This window comes from Panthera leo, chromosome D3, assembly GCF_018350215.1.
Source record: "Panthera leo isolate Ple1 chromosome D3, P.leo_Ple1_pat1.1, whole genome shotgun sequence".
NCBI lineage: Eukaryota > Metazoa > Chordata > Mammalia > Carnivora > Felidae > Panthera > Panthera leo.
In genome coordinates this window covers 70,231,508-70,258,355 of record NC_056690.1, presented here as the reverse complement: position 1 = coordinate 70,258,355, position 26,848 = coordinate 70,231,508, and the positions used below count along the sequence as shown (strand labels likewise).

Sequence of the window (26,848 nt, the reverse complement as noted above, 5' to 3'; positions counted from 1 at the left end):
GACTGCCCTTTAAGACAACTTTCTTCCCCACACACCGCCACTTATAAAACGAAGGGCCCCCTCTTTGCTGGGAAAGTGATCAACCCCCAAACTAGGCTCCTGTTCAAACCTGCTCCCAGAGGTTAAAGGCTAGTTATTAAGGCAGTTTAAGAAATGGACATTCTTCTCCCTCCTCGGATCCTTCCTGTGTTCTGCTAACCCCAAGGCAGCAGAGAGGGTTGGAAGGGGCAGTAGAGGTGCCAGGGAGGCACCCCTTCCTGCCAAGCCCGGCTTCCCCGGGGGGGCCTCCTCTAGGGGGCCTGGAGCTCCTTTCCCCCTCACCACCTTTCTTTGGAGAAGGCCTCTGTCTGCACAAGATCGCCAGGGTGCTCAGAGATGCACCCACCATTGAGGTCACCCAGTTTATTGTCTGGCAGGTCCTCCGGGTTGGTGCAGAGCTTCAGGGCGCGGGAGATGAACACGTCCAGGTCGAACTGGGGGCTCCCGCCCCCGTCGATGGGCGCGGGGTGGCCCGGTGGAGAGGCAGACAGGCGGCGCTCGGGGCTGTCGGGGGGTGGGCTGGCGCGCTCGGGGCCGACCTGCGTGCTCTTGACCCACTGCGCGATCTCCAGGAAGAGGCTGGCCGGCTCGTCTTCGCGTGGCCCGGCGTCTGCGGCCACCGCGGCACTGGGGGGCGCCCCGGCCGCCTGCTTCCAGTGCGACAGGTCCAGAATGAGCTTGGGCTCCGAGTAGTGGTGCGGCTTGTTGTCGCGCCACAGCAGCTTATCCAGGTAGGACGGCGAGCCCACTTTGTAGTCGCAGGAGCGGCCGCAGTCGGCCTCGAAGGCGCGCTCCATGGACGAGTGCGAGCGCTCCAGAAAGCGCTCGGAGCTGCTCTGCGAGTCCTTGCGCGGATCCACCTGCACGTCCTCAGCCAGCGGCGCGGAGCCTGCGCGCGGGTCGCGCTGTACCTCGCTGGCGTCCTGACACCTGTCCGGCCTCCACTCCAGGTCCGATGACAGGCTCACAGGGTACCTGCAAAGGTTCAGACGGACAGAATGGTGATTGTCCAACCTCGGGTGAGTTGGCTTCCTGGAGGGAGCCAGCCCCCTCATCCCGGTCTGCCACCCACAGGCGGCCTTTCCATTTCTTCCCTGTCCCTCGAATCTTGTGACCCCCACCTCCCGAGGTAGGAGAGTGATGGGACAAGGTAATGGTGAGCCTCCCGGGCTCAGGTGGAGGGGCTGATTGTTTGGCTTAACCCTTGTATTCTTCGGTATACATTCAATACCCTACAGGTATTTCTGGAGCACCTTACCACCTGCCAGGCACTGGCATTGCCAGACACAGCAGTGAACAAAACAAGAAATTCCCCGTCCTCATGGAATCTATTTGCAAGTGCATCCACCTGTGCGGTGCTCCTCACATGCTCACAGATGCACACAGGTGCACACAGATCACCTGGGGACCTTATTAAATTGCAGCTCTTGATTCGGTAGCTCTGAGGCCGGGCCTGAGAGTCTGTGGTTCTAACAAGCTCCCAGGTGATGCTGATGCTGCTGGTCCAGGGACCACACTTTGAGTAGCAGGGCCCTCATGAGTGCTTCTCAGCCCTGGCTCAGATTAGAATCACCCCACACCCCCATTTCCGACTCAGTAAGTCTAGCGGGGGGCGGGGGGGGGGGGCGCATCAGCATGGTTTTAACATGTCTCCAGGTGATTCTGAGGTACAGCCAGGACTAAGAACTCTCGCCCCAGTGGATCTGGTTGGATGCCCCACAGCACCCTGCATCCGTGCAGTGCAGATGGGATCTGTGGAAAGATCATAGACACCCTCAGGAGAGGCCAAAGGTCTTGGAATTCTGCCTTCTGTCAGCTGCCCTGCAGCCACGGACAGCGAGCAAAGTCAGCTGGCCGAGAGCAAACGAAGGGCAGTGTGCAGGCCGGGCCCTCTCCTTCCCCTGCCAGGTACTCCATGCAGAACAATGTGGAGGGAGAGAGCGCAGAGGAGGCAGCGGCCAGCTGCTCACGGTACAGGATACCTAGTGCTCAAACCCAACGCACCAAGGATGGGCAGATTTGGCCGCGAAGGGGCAGACGCATGGCAGCAGTCCACACGATGTGGTTTGCGAGGCACAGGAAGGCTCCGGTACTGCCCGCCCGCCCTCCCAGCAACACCATTAGGGCAGGAGTCACTCCCAGAGGTGAACACAACACTGCCTCCTCGCACAAGGGGCCTGGAAATTGCAGAGATTTCTAGGAGGAAGAGCTTGTGAAGACCCTTATCCTTGGCTGCTACATGCCAGGGGCCAAACCTTGGTTCTCTGAAGCCTTCACGGCGGCTCTGTGGAGTTGGTATCATCACCCTGCCTTACAGATGAGGACGCTGGTGTTTAAAGGTTAAGCCATCTGCACAAAGCAGGAGGGCCTGCAGGAAGGAGTCTGCCATTGATTGGCGCCTCTCCTTCAGGCGGGTATTAGGGGCAAGTTAGGAGCAGAAGCGTGTCAGGTCTAGAAACAGTCCAAGTTGCTGGGCAGTGGCCAGAGAAACCCTGCAGCACAGCCATGAGAAGCATGGGATGCGTCCCTCTGGGCCCTCACAGGCTGTGGAGTGGAGGGGGAGGGGCTGAGGGACCACAGTCAGGGCGGGACTAGCATGGGGGGTAGCGGTCGGAAGAGTCTTCATTAATCTCTATTTGCTGGCAACTCTTGATAACAACAATCCACGACAACAAACCAACAAACCTGTCCCAAAATAGCAACATTGCCCTGGCCCTCCCTCGGTGCCTCCTTAACCTGAAACCGATCATCTGTCAAATGACTGAAAAGGAGAACTAGCTCATCTGTCACTTATGTAACTAGCTGTCACATTCCCACAGCAGCGGGGCTCCCACTTAGGGCCCCTCGGAGTCCTAGCTGCTAAGCAAGCCCTCGACTTCTATTTCTAAACCGAGCAGCTCTCGGCTCTCCCTCCCAGGATTACCAGATGGTGAGGCCCAAATGTTTAGCTGTCTGAGCCCACGTCAGAACAGGAAGGGACCTAACAAACCATAACATGCCTGCACAGAGATTGTTAAAAATGTGTGTGTTCTACCCTCCTCTGAATCACTCACTGGTAGTGACTTCCGGGCACACGACGTTGGGGAGGATTCTGAGGGCGAGCCCAATTTGGCAGGAAGGAGTCCTGTGATGGCTCAGCAGTGTTGACCCAGAGGCAGACCAAGGAGGCCCCACACGAGGTAGCTATTAGCTGTGTGGCAAGACGCTCAACTCTAACCTCTCTGGGCTGTCACTTCATCATATGTCAGTGGGCACTAATAATAATGGCATGTCCCTTCGTGGCATTTGTCAGGAGGTGCAAATGATGTGAGCCACGCGAAAGTGTTGTGTAGTAGTAAGTTTTCCATGGTCGCCCTGCCGTGCACTGGTGCAGCCTACTTTGCTAGGGCAGATTCCCATTCCGCTAGAAGTGAGCTCCAGTGATGGGTGCTCCTTAAATGCTTGCAGAACACTGTATGGAACCCTGTGTCCAGTATACCCAGGGTGGGGGGGAAGGGGTGGAGGCTGTATTGCACCAAGGAAGGTCCCCGACCCACACATGCTCATCTACTGGGAACACCTGGGGACAGGAGAGAAGGCAGGAGGCTAAGTTGGAGAAAGCACCCATGGGCTCTAGAGCTTGGGAGACAGAGGGAAAGGTCATGGCGCATCACGGGGGCCAAACAGAAATGGGAGTATGAGAGCGTAGATTCTAGACTTCAGGGCTGGAGGCCTCTGGAACTGCACCTGTCCCAGTTGGAGAGCTGGCTCTGGTTGGCGGCCATCAGCAGGATGTCGTCGATCTCATCTTCGATGCGGAAGGGGTGCTGTGAGGTGGGCTCGTCCTCGGGGCACGAGTATGGGCTCATGTAGGGATGCTGCAGCCCCATCTCTGCTGTTAGGCGATCCATGGGGTTAAAGGTCAGGATCTTCTCTAGAAAGTCAATGGCTGTGGGGAGCAAAACAGGACACGAAGGTCACTCATTGCCCTGCCCGCAGAGAATGTGACTCTTCTCTGACATTTGTTTTTGTACGTTCCCTTTTGTAAAAAGGTTTTTAGCCATTTTCTTTCTTGTGATCCTCACCACGATCCAGTGACAAATTCAGAGCAGAGACTGATTTTTGACTTCACAAATGAATCAACAGAGGCCCAGAGGGGTAAAGTGACTTCCTAAAGTCACTGCTGGTTAGAGAAGGCCTGGGGCGAGAACTCTGCCTTAGGGTGGATTTCTCCAGAGACAGGGGTGGGGATGTAGGTAGTTCAGTGGTAGTGATCCCGGAAGCCCTGGTAGGGGAGTGGGAAAGAAGCCCCGACAAGGTGTGCCCTTGAGCAGGTTCCTCCTGTGGTCACCTGGGGCTGGGTTCTGCTGTGGGAGGGATCCTCTAGGAGACAGCATGGGACACATTTCAGAGGTGGCTCCACTTGCGGTGTCGGGGGGACCTGCGGTATCTCTACGCCCACTCCCATGTGGTGGGGGTTGCATGCTGCTGGGGTGGACAGAGGAGCCTATGGCTCCCAGGTGCCAGCAGTGACAAGCCTCCACTGAGAAAGGTCACTGAGAAAGTGTGGCAGGTGGGACAGGACCAGGGCTCCTGAGTCCAGTCCTTCTACGACATATTGCCCCTGGAGGTTTGACAAACAAGGGCAGGCAGGCTTGATATTAAAAATATTTAGCCACCAGGCTGCAGCCCTTCTGGGGACTAGGGACTAGATCAAGGGGAGATCCTAGGCAGCTGGAACCTGGATAGGCAGGGACACTCAGAAGCCTTGGGGAGTGGCTCGTTGCCAACCAGCATGAAAGTACATCGAGATACCGGCAGCCAATGGGGGAGGGGGGGGTGGTGTGGGTGTGCACGGGCCAAGCATCAGCTCTGCACACAGGTACTGGTGTCCTTTCTCCCAAGGGGGGTGGGGCCAGCCATGTGCCCTGTGGGCTCTGCTCTGGGTTATCTCAGGGCAAGGTCTACCTCTCTGGAGGTTTGCATTACCTCTGGGTGCTGGAGGCCCCACTTAAATCATGACTTGGCTAATCGTGTTACCGCCCTCGCGGTAAGGGAGAAATGCAGCTGAGCTCAAGGACCTCAGCCAGCACCACGACCCTGCCCCTCACTCCAGCCCTGGGTCTCTTTGCAGGAAGATTCACCAATGATTCAGGAAATTGACGGATTCAGAAGGTCACTGGCTTCCCAGGAGGACACGGCACTTCTCTGTAACCCTAGACAGAAAGATCAGTAATGCAACAGTAACCCTGATCACCGCCAAGTGCTCTGGGGTTCAGGGGGTGCTTCTGGGTCGGGGCTGCCAGACCTGAGAGAGCATCACAGATTGCCAGGGCTGGGAAGAATCGGGCACCGCAGCGCACAGCCCCGCTCTGGTACTGCCTGGCTCCAGGCGGGGCAAGTCTCTCCCTCTTGGGGCCGCCTCCCTCTCTGGGCCCGACCTATTACTCTGGACCTTCTGACAAGGAGAGGAGAGAGTTGAAGCTCTAACCAGGGGCAGGCATCGTCACCATCGTCACTATTACTGATAAGCACCCAGCAAACCCTGAAGCTGGAAAGGGCCACTCCACGGACTCTACTAAGAATCAGTCTCCTCTTTCCTCTCCCTGATAGTCGTCTTCTAGCACGTGCCCACACACTTCTGGAAGCCCAAATATTAGAGCCTCCTTATATCTAACCCAAAGCTGCCCCCCTTTAACCTCCGCCCCTAAGCCTAGCTCTGCCCTCTGTGGTTCCCACGTGTTGGCATGTTCTCTCTTCCCCATGATTGGTTCCCTCACAATTCAAGGCAGCAGCAGCCGGGTCCTGTGCAAGCCCCCCTCCCTCCACCTGGCACACGCTGGCCCACATCTCCCAGCATCCCCTGCAGTTTGATGTGGTTGTGTGATGGGGGCCTTTGGGGGGGGTGGAAGTGATGTGTATACCCCACTTTCAGGCCACATGCATAAAGATCTCTTGCAAGAGCCTCTGCTCTCTCTTCCCCTGGCTTCGACCAAAAGTGGGTGTCCAGGGGGACCTTGAAAGCTGTGTGTTAAAGATGGCGACACCTTTCTGACAGCCTGGGTCCTGGGCAGAGCCCCAGGCTCCCCCACTCTGTCCGGACTTGAGATGAGCCATGCATACACTGCTAGCAGGATCACTTGGGAGGTTCCAGGTTTATCTGCCACAGTGTTAGTTTTGCCTCAGCGTAGAAACCCTACCCACCCACCCCCCTCCAACTCCTCTCCTCTGGACTCAATCTCCCCACATGTTTTGAAGGCATTTCTAATATGAGACTTCTGTACAATTTTATCACATTCCTGTGGCCCAGTAGACTCCAAACTGGACTTCCCAGAGCCCCAGGCGTTCTAGAAGGATTCTCAGGGGCAGCTCTGGAGACTGAGAGGCAGGTCAGCAGGACCCTGAGTTCCCCAATTCTGCTTCAGCCAGAGCTCTCCTTTTACTTGTTTTGATATTAGATTTCTTCACATTTGTCACTTATGATATATTTTTTTATTTAAAAAAATTTTTTTAATGTTTATTTTTTAGAGAGAGACAAAGTGAGCAGGGAAGGTACAGAGAGAGAGGAAGACACAGAATCTGAAGCAGGCTCCAGGCTCGGAGCTGTCAGCACAGAGCCTGATGCGGGGCTGATGTGGGGCTCGAACTCACAAACCATGAAATCGTGACCTGAGCTGAAGTCAGATGCTTAACTGCCTGAGCCACCCAGGCACCTCTATGACATAATTACTTCTTATAGTAATTGGAGCTCAAAACTGATGCCCTGATACAGTCTCAGGGACTGTCTCCCTTGTCCCGCGCCTGTGGCTAGATGGCTGTGTCAGATGCTGAGGGACAGAGTCACCTAGACTGTCCTTTGAGCCTCTGGGGGCTACAGCCAGAGAGATACCCCTGCTTCTTCCCAGGCCTGCGGGGCCTCAAATGTACAGGAGAGGGAGTGACTGGGGGTCACCAAGTGCTCTTCGGGGCAGGGGGGCCTGACGCCCTTTCTCTCACTGGTATTTCGTATCAGTGACATCTCCTCCTAAAGCCAGAGATCAGTTGGAGACCTCTTCACGGCCAGAGGCAGGCGAGAGAATTTTGTTTGGAGTTGAGTTTTGGCACGTTGGGAGGGTGGGGCCAGCCTAGCTTTAGTGAACACCTGTTTGGCTACGGGATCGAGTCCAAACTCCTAAACGTCTCAGTCCTTCTCACCTCTCCAGCTTTACTTCCTACCGCCGGGTCTGTGACTCGTCCAGCCGATGTGAGCTCTTACCACGTCCCCTGGTTCAGCTTCTCTGTCCCTCTCGGTGCGTGGTGGCTCCCTTCCTCTCCCCAAATACCCGGGGCTCCCGCCGGCCCCTTCGGATGTGTTCCTTAGTCTTTGTTCTCATCCCTGGCAGGTGTTCCTGGTCTTCCCAGCGAGACCACCTCTTGTGTCTCTGAACTTCCATCCCTAGCACTCTGGTGGCTTAATAAACGTCAGTGGATGCTGCTGATGACAGTGACAGTGAGGAGCTTTATCCCTCCAGGACCAGCTCTGATTTTGCCAGGACAAAGCCCACCACTCTGAGAGCCAAGTCCCCGAGGGGCTGCTATGTGTGTGGACATGGGGGACACGTCCCTGATCCAGAATTCCCGAGAGGTAAACGCACCTCTTGTCTTGTGGTGGGATTTCTACAGGGGCCTAGGACTCAAAGTAAATATACATGGGCTGAGTCTTAGTTTGTGGTGAATCAAATGATCCCTCTTCTCCTTTAATGAAGGGAAAACTGAGGCAGCTTATGATTGAATGGGGATCATGGCCAAGGACATTTCTGAAAGACATTGTTAGTGCTTTCCTGATGGTCTAATTTGTAATAAGGACACAAAGTGGCACAGAATAAATATCCATTTTATAGCCTCCACTGCAGCAAGGTAGGGCTGTGGGACTAAGTTCTGGCCAATGAAACAAGAGTGACGGTGAGGTGTACAAATTCTGGCCCATGACCTTAAGGGCAAGGGGACCCGTCCTCCTTCCCTACTTTCCTCCAGGTGGTAAGAGGGCAGAATAATAAGATAGAAGGCGCTTAGGCCCCTGGGTGACTTTGTATAGCAGGCTCAGCATGTTGGGCCTGGACTGTTTGCTTTTAGATTATTAAATAAGAGAGAAATAAACTTCGTAACTTCCTTTTACTTTTCTTTTCTTTAAATATTTAATTTTAAGTAATCTCTATACCCATGTGGGGCTCGAACTCACAACCGGGAGATCAAGAGTTACACACTCCACTGACTGAGCCAGCCAGATACCCCTTAACTTCGTTTTTCTTAAAAAAGAAATGAATCTCATTTAAATCATTAAGAATTTGGGTCTCTCTTACAATTGGCTGAACCTGTATCCTACCTAATAGAAGGGTCTCCTAAGGAAGCCTCTGGCAGGTATGAGGCCTGGTGATGATGTTAACATTTAAGTTGATGAGTAACTATCCTATGCCCAGGGCTTTACAAATTCCATTTTACTTACTCATCATGATGACCCTATGTGACGCATATCATTATACCCATTCTATAGTTAAGGAAACTGAGATGCAGAGAAGTTAAGAAACTTGCTCAAGGCCAAACAGCTACTCACTGATGGAATTGGGAATTGAGTCTGGGTCTGGGTCTCAAGCTCATAAAACTCACATTCTCTAAGAATGAAATCCTGCCATTTGCAACAATGTGGATGGAACTGGAGGGTATCATGCTAAGTGAAATAAGTCAGACAAAGACAGATATCCTATGTTTTCACTCATACGTGGAACTTGAGAAACTTAACAGAAGACCATGGGGGAAGAGAAGGGGAAAACATAGTTTCAAACAGAGAGGGAGGCAAATCATAAGAGATTCTTAAATACACAGAACACACTCAGGGTTGATGAGTGAGGGGAGGGGTGTGGGGGAGAGAGGAAATGGGTGGTGGGCACCTAAGGAGGGCACTTGCTGGGATGAGCACTGGGTGTATGTAAGCGATGAATCATGGGAATCTACACCCGAAGCCAAGAGCACACTGTATACACTGTATGTTAGTTAACTGGACAATAAATTATATTAAAATATAAAAATGAAGAAAAAAAATCTCACATTCTCTGCACCACATCATCAAGGGGGAAAAGGTAAAGGGAGAGGAAGCAGGGCAGGAAGGAAGGCAAGTGAAAAAGATGAGAAGGAAAAGGAAGCAAAAACAGGGGTAGACTATGGGAGGCCACTAACGACTGCCTTGAGGGGGGCCTGATGGCTGCACTCCAGGGGCCAGTGACGCTCAGCCTGGAAGTAGCTAGGGCAGATTCCTGCTGCAGTGGAGTGGCCTTGGCTCCTACGTCTAAGGACTTCGCTCCGTCCTTTTGGAAGGAGACCGCCCCCCCAGCCCCGCAGGGTGAAGCCAGAGCACGGCCTCCAGGGTGCTGGCCTGGCTGTCCCGCGGAGGTACCTTCGCTGTTCACTTCCGGCAGCAGCTTGCGCAGCGGCCGCTTCACCTCCCAGGTGCTGCTGACGAAGGAAGGCATCACCTTGAGCAGCTCGTCTTTGTCCTCCTCCCGGATCACGGGGATGGTCTCCAGGATGAGCTGCATCTGCTCCAGCTCGTGGGCCCCTGGGGAGCCAAATACCAGATGGTTACGAGGGAGCTGCTCAAGTGGCTGGGGTGAGAGAAGCCCCCAGGTGGTTCTAGGAGGCCTGGGAGGGGCAGCACAGGACAGTGGGAGCAGCGCTGGGCCGGGGGCCGGGGCACCTGGGTTCTGGTCTTCCCTCTGCCACTAACTTGCTGTGTGACTGTGGGCAGGTTGCTTGCCATCTCTGGGGCTTGGCTTTGTCAAATGTCTCTGCTTCTGGAATGGACCAGTCTGATATAGACTGATCAGCCAGAGCTAACAGCTGGGTCCAAGACTTCCCAAGTCCCCTTTCCAGATGCCTCTCTGCATGTTCTTTAACAGGCTGGGAAAGGAAATGATTTTAAAACCAGGACTGAGCCTCACCTTTTGGTTTCCAATTAGGAGGATCCCAATGAGGAGGGGGAAATTCAGAAATAACAAATTGGCTTTGGAATGCGTCTTGGGAACTAAGTGGTACTGCTCACTCCTTTAGGCAGTGGGAGGAGGACGGGTTATGCCAGGTCTGCGGAACAGGAGTGGAGTCAGGCATTTATTCGCTCCTTCATTCATTCACTCAATAATGACTTACTGAGCACCTTCTTCCTGGCAGGCATCAGGCAGGAAGCTCGTCCTTAAGGAGCTTCAGACTTATGAGTCTCAGAACTCACAACTCCTGCCGCCCAGACACTGATGCTGTGTCAGCGCTGTGGCACTGCTGGTGAGGCTCAGGTCTCTCTCTTCCTTGTCCCCCTGGACCTCCAGACTCTTCTTATTTCCACTGCTCCTATTTTCCCTTCTGCTTGAGTACCCCTTCCACTTACCTCTATGGGTTAAATCCTTAACCAAGACTCTCCAAATTCAAGAAGTCCCCAGACTCATCTAGCTGCTCAGAGGGCCCTCCCTTTACCACCAATTCCTACAGGACTCCCATCTGCCGGAAGCTGGTGGCCTATGGTGGGGCCCCTCTATGTCCCCCAACGACGCCCTGTGTAGCACTAAGCACGTGTGGATGCTGTGGTGCTGCCTCAGCGAGTGCCTATAGCTCAGGTTCTGTTCTGAAGCGGCCCCTTTGGCTGCCCCCACGGAGGACAGCTCAGGGACTCTGGGAGCCCCCTGAGGGGTCCCTGTCCAAATGAACACTCCAGACCGACTGCTCACAGTCGCAGGGAGAGAGGAGGAAGAGGCTGAAAATGTAGGATAGATGTTTTCAGGAGTCAATCTCAAGGTGTCTGAGTATAAGTAGTCACTTGATTTTGAAAGTTCTGTGCCCAGTAGACTATTTTTAGCCTCTCCAGTATTTTGCCTGAAATGATAATAAGGTGCCTCCAAGTAGTTCCATAAGGCTGTGCAGGTAATTTCCTTTTTTTAATTTTTAAAGTTTATTTATTTATTTGGAGAGAGAGAGCAATGGAGGGGCAGAGCGAGAGGGAGAGAGAGAGAATTGTAAGCAGGTTCCGCGCTGTCAGCACAGAGTCGGAGGCGGGGGCTCGATCTCAGGATCAATGAGATCATGACCTGAGCTGAATTCAAGAAGAGTTGGACGCTTAAGCGACTGAGCCACCCAGATGACCCCATACAGGTCATTTTAAAGAGAAAGACCAGGATGTTTTGTGATTGGCATGCTGTGTTGTTTTTTTTTTTTTCTTCTTCTTCTTTTGCACTCAGTTTGCCCTTTTTACAGAACGCCACTAGAGGAGAAGTCAGATGACATGGCTAGTGACTTACCGGCAAAGAGCATTCTCCCCGTGAGCATCTCGGCCAGGATGCAGCCGGCGGCCCACATGTCGATGGCTTTGGTGTAGTTGTTCGGGGAGAGGAGCAGGCGTGGTGAGCGGTACCACTTAGTTACCAACCCTTCCGACAGATAACCCTGGAAGACAAATAAAACCCAGTTCTGATGATCAGCCATGTGTAGATACCCTCTCTCCCAAGCACCTCCTTCGAGGATCTCTCCCCATCCGAAGGCAGCACCCCTTTCTGGATCCCTTCACTGTTGAACCTTACCTGAGGCCCAGGGGTTCTCTTCTGTGGACAGGGAGGCAACATACCAATATTTCAAAAAGAATACTTTCCCACCCCAACTTGATGTAACCATGCAGAACAAATCTGCCCTCATCTAGTAAGAAGATGGATAAATAGGAACCATAGTCAAGTTCATTACCACCATCAATGGAGTAATGATGAGAACCTGGAATTTCATTTATCCAGTGACTGAATAGCCCCACATTTGAAATCAAGCCAGTTACTTTGGTGCTGATGAGTAGAATTAATGTGGCTACAATGTCAGAGACACCGAGCCCCTGCTGAAAATGGATAAGGCCAGCTTCGTAATGGGTGCAGGTGAACAGCATATGGAAACAGCCCTAAATGGCAGAGTGGACACAGCTTTGGTTGGCTCAGAGGATTCTGGGAGTTCTACAGTGTGTCTTTTTGGCAGACAGATGTACTAGCTGACTTCAGCCACTGCTCAGGGATTTGTGCTCTGGGATTGAATCCTTCCCTACAAGATATGGTGATGACATAAGTGTTTTAGCACAGAATGGAAAATATAGCCAGCCAATTTGGAAATTGTTTTCTACATAATGCAGAACGTTTACCCCACAATGTAACCTGTGAGGTGTCCATTTGGATTACCTGGAACAGTCTCTTTAAATTGAGAAGGTAGACCCATTTTGGGGTCAAGGTGAGACAATTCAGACTGAGGGGATACCATGGGAGACTTTAGGGATGGTCTTGTTATCTGCTGATGGAACCCCCCATTTAGCATTTGAATTGTCCTTTTTACTGACTGAAGAAGTATCACAGACCCAGGCTAAAGCAGATGAAAACTTAAGAAGCCCAAATACCCAGGAGCTTTTGATCAACATCTAGACTCTCTTTATGTGTTAAGCAAAGATTTATTAAATGTTTGAAACCTTCTGAGAGCCTGCAATTATGACAGCAGTTTTCTCTCCTCTGTGGCACATACTTCCTCAGAGTAGGGCCTCAAACTGGTGGAGGGAAGCAGGGAGAGAGGAAATGACACAGAGCTTCCCCGATCTCAATGCTCCGACCCAAATGGACTCCTTACTATCCCCTCAGGTCCCCTTCTGGTCACCTGCCTTTCCCCCAGCCCCCTAGCGACCACTGCTTTCTGTCCTCTAGTTTTGCTTTGTACAGAATGTCCTATAAATGGAGTCATAGCTGCTTTTTGAGGTTAAATTCCTTCCATTAGCATAATGCAGCCAGACTCATACATGTTGTTGTATGTGCAGTTGGTTGTTAGGAGTTTAAGTTTGATTCTAAAAATTACAGACACTTGGGATGCCTGGCTGGCTCAGTCAGTAGAGCATGCAACTCTTGATCTCAGGGCTGTGAGTTCAACCCCCATGTTGGGTGTAGAGATTACTTAAAAAGAAAAAAAATCTTAGGGCACCTTGGTGGCTCAGTCGGTTAAGTGTCCGACTCTTGGTTTTGGCTCAGGTCATGATCTCATGGTTCATGAGTTCAAGCCCCACACTGGGCTCTGCACTGACAGTATGGAGCCTGCTTGGGATTCTCCCACCCCCACCCTGCCCACCCCCATCTCAAAACAAATAAAAATTAAAAAAAATACATAAAATAAAATCTTTAAAAAAATTACAGACACAAGCCAAACTGTAGAAGTTCACTTCTGGGTGGGCGGTTCGTAAATAAAGAATGGTCTGATTTATTTTCTAGTCAGAGGCTGAGACTGCCAGAGACTAAAGCGGAGTCACCCAGAGGGGAGGTGATATAAGGGGAGTTTTCTCTGATATGTAAATGAACAGTCTTTTAGGGAATGGAATTTCCTGTAATTAACTTCTGGCTCTCTGCAGCATCTAGGACTGCAGTGGGCACACAGAGGGGTGGGGGAGCGGGGGCTCCCTTCCAGAAATACATGCCTTGAAAGTAAAACAATGATGTTTGCCTGGGCAACGCTGCCCCTGGGCCAGAAATAAGGGCCAGGCCATGATAGCAGCTAAGAAAGTTCACTCACAGTTCTTCCTTACTTTTGAATGAAAATCTAGAACCTGATGCTTTTTCCTTAACCACTAGCTGCCGCTTCCCTCTGGTTACTTGCCTCTCAAGCCCTTTTGAAAATATAGAGAAGACATACTGATGTGTTTCAGAAGCCATAGGGCAGAGGAGAATTTGGGGATCAGCAGGAGGCTCCCTTCCTGGTTGGTGGGGCAGACCTGGGGACATGGTGGCAGGGGTCCTGCCCTCAGCTGGGATGAGCCCGCGGTGTCTGAGCAAGAGTGGCTCTGGGACCCACAGCATACTGGTGATCTGAATTCAAGAAAGTTTCAGTGGAGTGATTGGGCAAAAGTCAGAATCCTCTAGAATGAAAAGAAAATATCTTTAAAGAATATCCAGGAGTGGAGACTCAGTTTTATCAGAAGGGCTCACAAATCAGTAAGTACATCGGCTCAGCTGGTATCCTTAAATGGCTTTCCTGCCAGAGCCTGCGGGTGGGGATAGTTGTAGAGGAGCCTGTCCTCAATCATCAGACCTGGTCTCACACGGTGCACTGTCGAGCGAGTCGGAAGGCGTCACGGCTCCGAGGAGACAGGAAACCAACACTCCTACACTTCTCCGCGGCCACCTCTCAGCACGTGAGAGGCAAGACTGGAGTTGCCCTTTCCCGAGGGTCCCTCTCCTCCTGCCACCCCATCCATTGGTGTTCCGGTGGGAAGCTGATTCTGGAGGTGCTGCTGGGGGACGGTTGGACAGGGTTTCCCGTCGAGACCCCGTCAGGGGGCCTTCGGGCCTTCTTCATCTATTGCTCTGACCAGTCCATTTTGCTTCTTTGTAGCGTCAGGTACAGCCAAGGGGAGGCTTTGATTTTGCAAAAGCATCGTAGGTGTTTGGGAAATAATCTAGCAGCAGCCGGCCTCTGAGGAGGGTAATTAGGGACCCCCGACAGATCCAACGGGAAGGTATAATTAATGCTCTGAGCATCTTCTTTGCAGAGAGAGCAGGGGGCACTGTGCTCAGTCCCAGCCGCCTGCCAGGGAATGGGGAACAGACTTGCTCACCCTCACCCCAGAAGGGTGGGCCCCAGCCCGCTGCTCCAGCGAGCGAGCACAGGGTGGGCTCCCGGTCTGGGCCACTTGTTTCTATGCCTCCACCCGCTCTGAGCCTGATCTCTTGTGTCTGGGAGACAGAAGGAAGGTTGGGGGAGAAGCATGTTCCAATAAGCCTTCCATTTCACCCTTCTGGCCCCTCATGAGGAGAGGGCGAATTTAAATGGGGACACAGTCCCTGAAGAATGAAAGCCCAGGCCACAGTAGCTGAGTGTGTGGTGTGGGGAGGACAAGGTGGGAAGGTTGGTTTCTCCCCTCATACTGAATGGCTGCTTAGGGCCACCCCTGCGTCCAGGCCAGGCTGGGGGGCGGGGGTTCCGACAGCCTCACCTCCTCTACCAGAAGTCTCTGCCAGGTGTTGTCCCTGTGTGTGGAAACAAAGGTGATGATTAAAACCTTCCCTGCCTTCAAAGAGCATATAATGCGGTCAAAAAGATGAAATACTGACTATGATTGTCGGAAGGATAAGGAAATGATCTCGGTCAACATTTACGTGGGACTTGCTCTGTGCCGAGCGCTGTGTTAGCATTTTACGTGCATTCATTCTGTAGTCTTCCCATCAGCCTCTCGATGTAGGCTCTTCACAGAGTAGTAACACAACCCGCCCAAGGTCATATGACCAGGAAGTGGCCCAGGATGTCTGGCTCCAGAGTCATGCTCTAACCTGTACGTTGCTGGACCTCCACCACACTGCACATCAGAGTCCTGGTAAGCAGCGAGAAAGAGGCATACTTAGAATGCACAGGGGCATGTCTGTTTAGCAGTGGGTCAGGGAAGGCTCCACGCCAATGAGGTTCGAGCTGGTCTTAAAGGATGGGGACATCTTAGGTAGTTTTGTGGTGACAATGGGCACCAGTGTGAGTAAAGATGGGGGGGGGTGGAAGACCTGGAATGTGTTCAGGGGACAGAGAGAAATCTGGGCATGTGGACAAATGGGATGAGGGAAGAGGCAGAGGAGAATGACCTTTGTTCTGAAAGTTAGTGGTTGCCAAGGACCCCCAACAATGGGAACCAGGGGAAGTGCTTGTGAGATGTACAGATCGCTCAAAGTTACTGGCTTGGAGTCATGGATGTCCATCTTGAATGAACTCCCCAGGGAACCCGTGCGCCACCCCCTCCCAGTTTGAGAACACCAGGAAGAACAAAGGAGGGCTGCGGAATTGTGGAAGGAGTGGTCGGGAGCAGGACAGGAGCTTCACTTTATGCTGGGAGAGGTTGCTCTGCTTTTCCCGTTGGCCCTGGGCAGGCCTTCCTCCTACGGTATGGCTCTTGCTGATTCTTAGTGCCGGGGAGGGTGTTCATGGAGCACAGCAGTTACAGGCTCTGCAGTCCTTGTTGCTCGCAGCCTGAAGAAACCTGCAAGCCCTGGCCGACAGCAAGACGCTACTCTCTGGATAGCAGGGGATCATGGGGCTCAGGAAGGCCTTGGGAAGGCCCCTGGGCACCACGCTTCCTTGCAGCACACAAATACACCCCTGTCTGATCTAGAAGAAACTAGGTCAAGGGAAAAAGAAATCAGGCTATGGAGTAGAATTTTTAGCCTCAGGGGTCAATGGGGGTGTTGCATGGATGCTGTGATTCTTGTGGACGTGCTAGTTCCCAGAAGACCTTCTGGTGAGCGTGCCGTGGAAATTGAAAGAATACACACAAGGAATGGGAAAGTCACACACGGAAGGGGGGGTGTGGCATGAGAGCTGCCTTTAGGCATTTGCAAGTCTATCATATGGATGAGGAGTGAAGCTCGTTCGCTGAGACTCTGGAGACACACGTGAGCCAAAGCATGAGACAGAAATCTATGTAATACGATAATAATAGCTAACATTTACCGAACTCCTCAAACTGCTCTGCTTCATATGGATCAACTCACTTCATCCTCATAACACCCCCATGAGGTAGGGACTCTCATTATATCCATTTTTACAGAGAGGAATCTGAGGCACAGAGAGGGGAAGCACTCTATCTGTGGTCACACAGGCTGTAAGAGACAAGCTGGGTTCCACCCCAGGCTGTGCAGATGTAGCACCCCCCATCTGAATATGCAGCTCTGCTGCCTTTCACGTGAGGAAACCCTCTAAAGCTAAGTGGGGGACTGGGCTCCTAACAGGCTGAGGTGTCCGGGCACAGCACGGACAAGCTTGTGGAGAGACGTGCCAACACCACCCTCCTGGTGGACATCTAGAGCACAGCTTCCAAGACTGTGGCGTGCACTCGAATACTCAGGGATCCGGGCTGATTGAAAGCAGATTCCGTTTCATCAGGGGGACAAGGTGATGCCGATGCTGCAGCACTGACCTTGGACCAGCAAAGCCATCGCTGACCTTTAATATCACGCCTTGCCCTAAGGAATTATGATCTGCCTTGCTCGCAGGCCAGGCAGATTTCTCATTCAGAGCAGCAGGCTGACCTATAATAGGGGTTAATTCTTTGTGTTACAGACACCCATCAAAAGATCATTTAGAAAAACAACACTCTCCCAGAGGCCCCTCTAAGCACAGAGGTACGGTCCCCCGCTCTCCAGTCTTTTCCCCCTGAAGGTATAATTCTTACTTGTGCCAATATCCGTATCAGGCGTGCTAGAAGCCTTTTTAAAAAGAAAGAACACCACAGCCAAATAGCCGTTCTTATTGTTGACTCCACACTCATTCTATTAAACTCATTTCCATGAAAATGTGCAGCAGGGAACCTCTCAAGCCGAGGAAAGGAACACACAATCTTAAAAGCCAAGTGCACAGCACAATCCTTAGTAAGTCATCGGGTACATTCTGTTTATGCAGCTGAAATGCACACGGGGAAAGGAATAATATGGTTAAATCAGCTGCACGGAGTTTTCATTACCTTCAAGATGCCCTAAATGCTCATATGTCCCCTTTTTTCAGGGCTGCCCCTTCCCCATTCCATGCTCTATGGGATCCTGTCCAATGAAATTCACAGTCTCTGCCTAGGTTTCCATGGAAATCAACCAAAGCCCAGTTAAGTTCCTATAGGTCTGCAGACTCCATGTGGTTTCCTGTCTTTATATTTTAAAAAATTGTGATAGAATCGCTTTTTTAAAAAAGAATTTATTCTCAGGGTGCCTGGGTGGCTCAGTCGGTTAAGCGTCCAGCTCTTGGTTTTGGCTCAGGTCACCATCTCATGGTTTGGGAGATGGAGCCTGGCGTCGGGCTCCTCGCTGGCAGGTGCGGAGCCTGCTTGGGATCCTCTCTCTCTGCCCCTCCCCCACTCACTCTGTCTCTCAGAAGAAATAAACTTAAAAAAGAATTTTTTTAAATACTTTATTTTCAACCGTGGCAAAATACACTCAACATAAAATTCACCATCGTCAGCAGTTTTAAGTGTACAATTCAGCGACACCAAGTACGTTCACACTGTTGTGAATCCAACCATCCATCTCACACAAGTGAGTCTGTACCCATGCAAGACGATCCCAGACTGTGTGCCCCCGGCCCCTGGCAACCACCCGCCTACTTCGTCTCTGTCAATCTGACTGTACTGTCTTTTTGTCACTGGCTTATTTCTCTCAGCATAATCTACTTCCCCTTACCTTTAGGCAGCAGGAAAGTGGGAGCAACGGGGTGGGCTGCCTTTTAAAAAGCACTTTCTTGAAATGCAGTTGCCTTCTAATTCAACTACAGCTTACATCACAGGTAAAAGCTCTGGCCATGACCCTCATGGGGTCCAAACCGTGAAGTCTGAATTCTACCACAGTTCAAAGACATGACAAAATGATTTGTTTGTCTGGAGATGTACCGGGATCGCCGGCTGTCCTCCCGCCATCGTCACCAGGGATGCGCCGCTGAGCTGGTTAGAGAGGTCGATGGAGGGAAGGCTTGTTAAGCTGCTTCAGCCTCAGTTTCCCCATCTGCTTGAGTTCCTGGTCTCCAAGTTTCCCTCTGCGGGGCGCTAGAGTCCTAGGATGCTGCACCACAACACAGCAAACTTTAAATGAGGGGCCCTGGGGTGCCTGGGTGGCTTGGTCGGTTGAGCGTCCGACTTCAGCTCAGGTCATGATCTCACGGTCCGTGGGTTCGAGCCCTGCGTGTGCTCTGTGCTGACAGCTCAGAGCCTGGAGCCTGTTTCAGATTCTGTGTCTCCCTCTCTCTCTGCCCCTCCCCTGTTCATGCTCTGTCTCTCTCTGTCTCAAAAATAAATAAACGTTAAAAAAAATTTAAAAAAAATAAATAAATAAATGGGGGGCCCTGCTGGGCCAAAGTGGCTCATTTTTAATGGGCTGGTCTGTGAGCAAAGACTCCTTTTAGGAAGATGCATTAACTGCCAGGCCATAATTAGACATTTGTCTCGCTGACTTTCACAGGGCAATCTGGCAGCACCCTGGGGCAGCTGCTCTCAAAACTGCTACCCATCAGAAGCACCTGGGGAACTTCAGAGAATCCCGATTCTCAGGCCACCTGCCATAAGCAATGACGTCAGAATCTCTGCGGGTAGGCCCCGAGCATTAGTACTTTTTAAAACTCCCCAGGTGATTTCGGTTTATAGCCACACTTGAGACCCAGTGTCCCATAGATCTTGGTCCACCTGCTTTGAAGGGTAAACAGTGTTTTCAAGGTTCCCCAATTAGTGTAGCTTCTATTTTTAGCTCCTCTCAGGATGAGATGAATCCTTGAATAGCCACAGAGGTCTTCTCCAGGCAGCTGACCCCAAGGAAGTAAAAATTTACTGGAAAGCAACCTATAATAACAACGGCTGCCATTTATTGAAAACGTACGATATGCTAGGCACTACGCCAAGTGCTACTCTATTATTGGCCCATTTCATTATTAAAATGACCCTGTGAGAAAAGTATAGAGCGGTGAATAACTTGGCCAAGGCCAGATGAGCTAAAAGTTGGCAGTGCTGAGATTCAATCCCAGCAGTGAACAAAACGAAGTCCCTATAATCACGGAGCATCTTTGTTAGCAGGACAGATAGATGAACAAATGAATGTATAATATGTCCGGTGAAGATAGTACCAGGAATGAAAATAAAGCAGGGTAAGGAGATAGAGTAAAAATAAAGCAGGGTAAGGAGATAGATTAGGTGGGTGGTCTGGGAAAGCCTCTGTGATAAGGGGACATTAGTGACTCTCGTAGCCATAGGGGGAACATCAAAGATGTTGATCTGTGAGTCCCAAGTCTTCCTTTCTGTCCCCCACCTCCATCCCCAAATGAGAGCAGCACTTTCAACTTTCTCCCCTCACCTAGCAAACCCTCCTTGGAGATCTCTCAACAACATCCAGATAAAAGTAACTGAGAACATCTTTACGCGGGGTAGAACTAAGGTCTGTGGAACACCCCTTATGCACAAGGGATTTTTCTTTTTTTTCTTTTTGCCAGCATGAGCTCAGCTAATGTAAAAATAAATATATTTTTTTTCATTTTCTATATGGGGAAATTATTGCAGCCCCTACATCCTCTGCCTGGCTTGATAGGCCCACAGTGGAATCTCAGGAATCGACCGCCAGTCAATAAATTATTTGGAGGTTGGCTGGCCATGTGAATATCACAGGGCAAGGGTAACAGCCATGTTCAACTCCAGCCCTCTGAAATCTTGGGGCTCCCTCAGGTGTGAGCCGCGGCTGTGAATCTCCATCTGACATTATCTTGAGGCTGCATTGTGGTAGCTGGGCCCTTTGTGCTGCTAATCTTGCTGGGGGTCAACCCGGAGGTCAGACTCAGCACCTTAGTGCATCGTTCCCCCCTCCACTCTCAAAAAGAAAGAGAAGGCTAACCCCAGGGCACTGTGGAGTAAGATGTACAATAATAATGAACATTTGCCAGGGGCTGACCACGTGGCAGGTACCCTCCTGAGCTCTCTGTGTTCTTTCATGATTGTCATGATAGTCTCACAGGGTGGGCACTATCACTGTCCCCGCTCTTTGGCAGGGAGTTGAGGCAGGGAAGTCAACGACCCAGTACCAACATCACCCAGTCCCACAGCAGACAGTTCTGTTCCTATTTCTGGCCTTCCCCTCACAGCTGCTCATATACCATCCCTTCCCAGAGGATAAGAATTCTCCCCCGTTCAGTTTACAGAGCATGCTCAGAAGAATAAATGGAACTTTCTTGGGCTTTCCTTTCTCAGAAGGCTCTGAGGTATAAATCACGACCTTTGTTAAAGCTAACGAAGATGGAGGGGTGCCTGGGTGGCTCATCTGGTTAGGCATCTGACTTAGGTTCAGGTCATAATCTCCGGGTTGGTGAGTTCGAGGCCCTGCATGGGACTCTATACTGACTGCACAGAGTCTGCTTGGGATTCTCTCTTTCTCCCTCTCTCTGCCCCTCCCCGACTTGCGCTTTCTCTCCCTTTCAAAATAAATACACATAAAAAAAAGATAACTAAGATGGAATCGAGACTAAGAAAAGTGAGATGGTCTTGCTTTTTTCTATGGAAGCAGGGTCCGGTGGAATTTAGAAGGGCGTGGCAGATTTTAGAACCCTGGGTGGGGTGGGGCTGGATTATACAGATGGCTGTGGGTGGGACTGGCACTGGGCCCAGGCAGCTTACCTGAAGGGGTTAGAAATCCCTATCTCAGGGGCCTTTGAAGGGCAGGAGCCTGGGGAAGTTGGCACTGGTCAGTGCTAAGCTCCTGCTGTGGGCAAGCTCCGGACAGGGTCCAGCCTGTATGTAGGAAAGGAAGTAGCTGCCTGTAGAACGTGGGAGAATGAGCCAGAAAAACTCTGCTACTTCTGAACTTGGCTACCTCTCTGTCCTGAGGCCGGAAAGTCTCCACTACAGAGTCACTGTTTTTAGTTCAGTGTTTCCCAAAATGGGTCAACAACCCCAAAATGCTGGCAGGAGGAGATAACACTGTGTGAACGAACACCCTTGGGGCAGGTGGGCAATAACGAAGAAGTTTATTTACAGTCTCAGGATCTCCTAGGTGGGGATTCAGGATATACCACCTGTCATACCTCTTTGTCCACATAACCATTGTTTTCTAGGTGTATCCTGGGGACCAATCTTTCTCCAGATGCCTTGGGAAAGACTGGGCCAGGTCCTTGTTTACACGTTTACTACCTGGGAGAGGAAACATATTGACCTATTAGCCATTGTCTTCTATTATATTAGCAAGGTCTAATGTCATCATGGCTCCTGTGGAATGAAAACTCACACTTCGAGCCTCACTTATCTCTGGGCCCCTGAGGGCAGGGACCGCTTACACCTGCTGTGCCCCAGGTCCGCAGGCAGAAGAGGCTGAAGGCACAGGTGACTACATGTTACAAAAGCCCTCAGAAATGCTGGCTACTCAGAGTTCACCGAGACTCTGGCCTCAAGGGTGGGCAGTGCAGGCCCGTGGGGGCAGGGCAGGCCTGTTGGATGGGTGCCGTTGCCCCCTTCCCCCAACCACTGGGGAAGCACAGGCTGCAGGGGATGGAGGAGGCCTGTGGGTGGGCTGGCCGAAAGGCCCTGAAACCAGCTCCAGCCCCCCTTCAATGTTGCTCCTGTCAGGGTCAGAACCCAGCTCTGGGCTCAGTAACCCTGTCTGCCCCTGCCCTCAAGAAGGGTCTTCTCTCCTTGGCCGCTGGGCTGCCTGGATCACATTATTAATCAAGGATCACATCTTGTCTCTGCAGAAACACTTCTCTTCCAAAAAAAACCCTGCAGGTCCCCAGCACACATCTCATTTCTGAAATGTCTCACTCGCTGAGGGACTGCCCGAGTCACCTGCTCTGGGGAATTCCGGTCCCATTTCAGAAGCTTTGTTGACAGGCATTTCTTAAATTTTTCTGGTGGGTCTGGCTGTGTGTGAGGGACTCTGAGTTGGGGGGCTGTCCTCAGGGAGCTTACAAGCCAATTCTGCACAGGCAGTTTGCTGGTTTGATTGCAAAGACCATCATTAAGTCAGGGACACTCAGTGCTGGGTGAGGGAAGGGTGGGGCAGTCACTGTGTGAAGAGGTTTTGGAGGCCTCTTAAAAATATGAAATTATGGGGGTGCCTGGGTGGCTTGGTCGGTTGAGCGTCCGACTTCGGCTCAGGTCATGATCTCACGGTCCGTGGGTTCAAGCCCCGCGTCGGGCTCTGTGCTGACAGCTCAGAGCCTGGAGCCTGTTTCAGATTCTGTATCTCCCTCTCTCTCTGCCCTTCCCCTGTTCATGCTCTGTCTCTCTCTGTCTCAAAAATAAACATTAAAAAAAAATATATGGAGGGGCGCCTGGGTGGCGCAGTCGGTTAAGCGTCCGACTTCAGTCAGGTCACGATCTCACGGTCCGTGAGTTCGAGCCCCGCGTCAGGCTCTGGGCTGATGGCTCGGAGCCTGGAGCCTGTTTCCGATTCTGTGTCTCCCTCTCTCTCTGCCCCTCCCCCGTTCATGCTCTGTCTCTCTCTGTCCCAAAAATAAATAAAAAACGTTGAAAAAAAAAAAATTAAAAAAAAAAATAATAAATAAAAATAAAAAAATAAAAAAAAATATATGGAAATTATGAACACAAAATCAGGTGTGAAATTGAATATTTATTTTTGAATCAGAAAACTGCAGATTAAAAATTAGAAAAAGCTGGCAAATACTATGAACATCACATAATTCACAAAAATAACATTTTTACCAATTAGCTGCTTGCCAAACTGCAGGTAGCGAACACGTGAATGTACTGCATAATCTCTGATCATCTCTTCTATGATAATTTTGTTTAAAAACTTTTTAAGGTTTATTTTGTTTTTGAGAGAGAGAGAGAGTGACAGAATGCAAGCAGGGGAGGGGCAGAAAGAGGAGGGAAACAGAGAATCCCAAGCAGGCTCCAGACTCTGAGCTGTCAGCACAGAGCCCGACGTGGGGCCCAAACCCATGAACCGTGAGATCATGATCTAGGCCGACGTTGGACACTTAACTGACTGTGCCACCCAGGCACCCCTCTGTGACAATTTTGTAATATACTTTTGTTACAGCCAGAAGTTAAAGCTAGTTCAGTCTTTGAAAGATCACTGAAAATCTAACTCAGTCTTTCCTCTATTACGGCGGACACTTTAGAAAGATTGGTATTTTATAATTTTCTCTCCGTGCCAAAACTAGTCATTTGGTCAGGTCACGTAAGTTTTTAGGACTATTGTCAAATTTGGGGCAAACCGTACCCACTGGGCACTCATCTGTACATAGGCTGTAAGATTTGGGGGCTTTTCTAGTTTTCTCATGTGGTGACTAAACTTCTATGTTTTGAATTGATGGCACTCATTAACCAGGCTGTCATTAACCAAGCGGGGCTGGGGGGTAGCCACAGGGGGTCCCTGCTCCCTTTGTGTGAGGACACTCCATGACTTGATTCAGTGGCCACAGAAGGACTCCTGCAAGCTACTCCTCCACCAACAACTGAATTGTATATAAAAGGAACTGCACACCATGTAACTAGATCCCGCTAAACCCAAGCTAAACGTTCCCCTAGCCCAACCTCCTCTCAGAGGTCCCCAGTGCCGGGCCATTCCAGCGCCACCCGACAGGAGGGCAAGTGTGGTGGGGGGGGGGGGGGCACGTCAGAATGGAAAGAGACAAGTTCTTAGCTAACTGCTGTCAAAATATCTCAGTTTGCAAATATTACAGAAATATATGACCACGTGAACACATCGTGAGAGGTCCTGAGTTTGGCTTCGTGAACACTGCGGTGTATCTGGCCCCGAGCAGGAATAAGGGCCAAAGAAGAGGAGCGGCGGAGGCAGACAGGGAGGCATGTTGTCAGGATTTTCAAGATAGGGAAGCAGGTACATACTCTAGGAACCTTCCTTAGAGTAAACTATGGCAGGACCTGTCTTCTCATAGGCGGAGGCAGATTGTCTCGTCACCCCAGAGAGCTTGTGAAGAGGGGAAGATTACCGTGGAAGCCAGGGTGGTTCTGAAGGATGTTTCTTTCCCTGCTTACAAGACAAGCTGGTATGATCCCTGGCCACCAGCAAAGGTCTCTGATCTCCCCTTGCCACCTGGCTGCCTTAAATTCCTTTACCAAGAGCCAAAACCCTTGGTTTCACTTTTAGAGGAACAGCAAAAAGCAAATTCCTTGGCTCCCCCAAAAGAGTATGCAGTGGCTGATGACTGAAGTGAGGGCAGTCCTTTGGGGAAATGCCCTTAACCTGTGAAGTGTGTTCCAACTCCAGGTCAGAACTGAATTGGAAATAGGGTCAATGCAGATGTAATTAGTTAAGAGGAAGTCATCAGGATGGACCTCAACCCAGTATGACTGGTGTCCTTATTGAAAGGGGAGATTTGGACACAGACACCCACGTGAGGAGGAAGCCCTAAGGCGAAGGCAGAGATGGAGTGAAGCTTCTACAAGCCAAGACATGCCAAAGACTGCCAGCAAAGCGCCAGAAGCGAGGGGACAGGCACGGAATAGATTCTCCCTCTCAGCACTTAGAGGAACCAACCCAGAGAACACCTTGGTCTCAGCCTGGTAGCGTCCAGACCTGGGAGATAATAGGTTTCTGTTCTTCAAGCCGCTCGGTTTGTGGTGCTTTGTGGACAGGAGCTCTAGCAAACGATTACCAAGCCCAGACCCCGTGATGGGTTTCATTTCGTTTTCTTCCCACAATGACGATTTCCATCTGTGTTTTTAAGCAGCAAAAATCAAACTTCTCCCAAGTCCTTTCTGGCGTCCCTTTTCTGCTGGTGACCTGACTCTCAGGTGCCCCCGTGCTGGGGGTCCAGAGTGCCCTGAAGCACTTTCCTTAGCAGGAGCACCTGGCTCTGGTGTCCCTGCAGCCTGTGCTCCCCTGCCAGACAGAGATGCCTCACATGCCGTGTTGGGAACAGGAGGTTCAAGTCCTGGGCCAGCAGCTGACTTGCTGGTGACTTAGAGTAACTCTCTCAACCTCACTGAACCTCAGCTTCCTCATCTGCACACAATGGAGAGAACACCTCCTAAGGGTGCTGCCAGGATTAAACAGAAAATGTGTGATGCACTCCGCTTGAATACTGTCACTCTGCCCTTCCTTTCTCAGGCTCTGTTTGGTTTTTTTTTAAGTTTATTTGTATTTATTTTGAGAAAGATACAGAAAGCAAGCAGGGGAGGGGCAGAGAGAGAAGGAGACAGAATCCCAAGCAGGCTCTATCCACACTGTCAGCACAGAGCCAGATACGGGGCTTGAACTCACGAACCACGTGATCATGACCTGAGTGGAGACCAAGAATTGGACACTTAACCGACTGAGCCACCCAGGCGCCCCCAGGCTCTGTTTTGATGGAGGCTTCAATGGTTTCCTTGTGTTTGTGATGCCCAAACTCCTCAGCGTGAGTTCTGAGGTTCTCACCCATCTGCCCTCTTCCCTTCCCAGCCTTCCAGCCTTCCACTCCCTGCTCCCCTGGAGTGACGCGCTGCCATCCGTGAGATGTCCCCCACGGTTCCCTTGCAGTTGCCCTCACCTGGAATGCTTCCTCTCTCACTCCCCACCCAGGTCCTGCCAACCCTCAAGGCTACCTTCACACCCACGCCCTCAAGACATGCTCTTTCCAAATGAGCTCTAATTTAGAGGGAAGATGGGACTAGAAGAGGGGGACGGGAAGGAACGTTTTCACCAAAAGACCCCTGTGTCACTCATGTCACACTGGGTATTTCCTGCCACCTTGTCTGCTGTGCTGAGATTTTAGTCTGTGCTCTGGCTTTCTGGTTTGATCATCCGTGGCAGGACAGTAAACAGTGCTGTTTACCAAGCGCGTTCAATTCACACTGGTTTCTGAGAGCGACCAGCTGAAGGAGAAGCGTGATTGCCCCCTTACTATACCCAGCACACACGTTTCACTGTCAGAGTCTGGTGATGGGGACAGGGACGGGACGTTAATGACTGCCATCTGGATGCCGCTCTCCTGTCTCTCTCCGAGAGGGTGGTGTGGGTGCAGGGTGAAGGAGGCGGCAGAGCCAGAGGCTGGCAATAAGGCCGTATCTTCCTGGGTACATTAGTGCCACCTATGTGGTGTCACCAAAGCCCTCTCTATGCAGATAACTCTTCCAGGAAGTCTTCTGCCGGGCCTGCTAGTCCCAGGTTCAGAATAAATTACATGGGGTAACATTCCGGGTGTGCAGGGGGGGCCGCTGTTAAGACGCAGAAGGACACCTGTCATTCATTCGCCGAGTATTAAGTGTTCACAGATGGGGAGATATAGGCGGCCACGAGCCCACTCTAAAGTGTTTACAGCGGGGCTGCTGGATGGCGAGGACACCATGGGAACAGGGACTGTGGAA

General features: G+C 51.3%; 1 protein-coding gene across 2 annotated transcripts in view; it reads right to left on the bottom strand.

Moving 5' to 3' along the window:
- Positions 1-317: 317 nt before the first annotated feature.
- Positions 318-26,848, bottom strand: part of MAPK4 (mitogen-activated protein kinase 4) — a 52,304-nt gene continuing 25,773 nt past the window's right edge. Inside the window, exons 2-5 of one of the 2 annotated variants that reach the window (XM_042910366.1) lie at positions 11,331-11,475; positions 9,446-9,607; positions 3,745-3,967; positions 318-1,014 (exon numbers count right to left, since the gene is read on the bottom strand). In XM_042910366.1, coding sequence (XP_042766300.1) covers positions 318-1,014; positions 3,745-3,967; positions 9,446-9,607; positions 11,331-11,475 — 1,227 coding nt within the window. The remainder of the gene's footprint in view (positions 1,015-3,744; positions 3,968-9,445; positions 9,608-11,330; positions 11,476-26,848) is intronic. The other variant, XM_042910367.1, reaches the window with a different exon arrangement.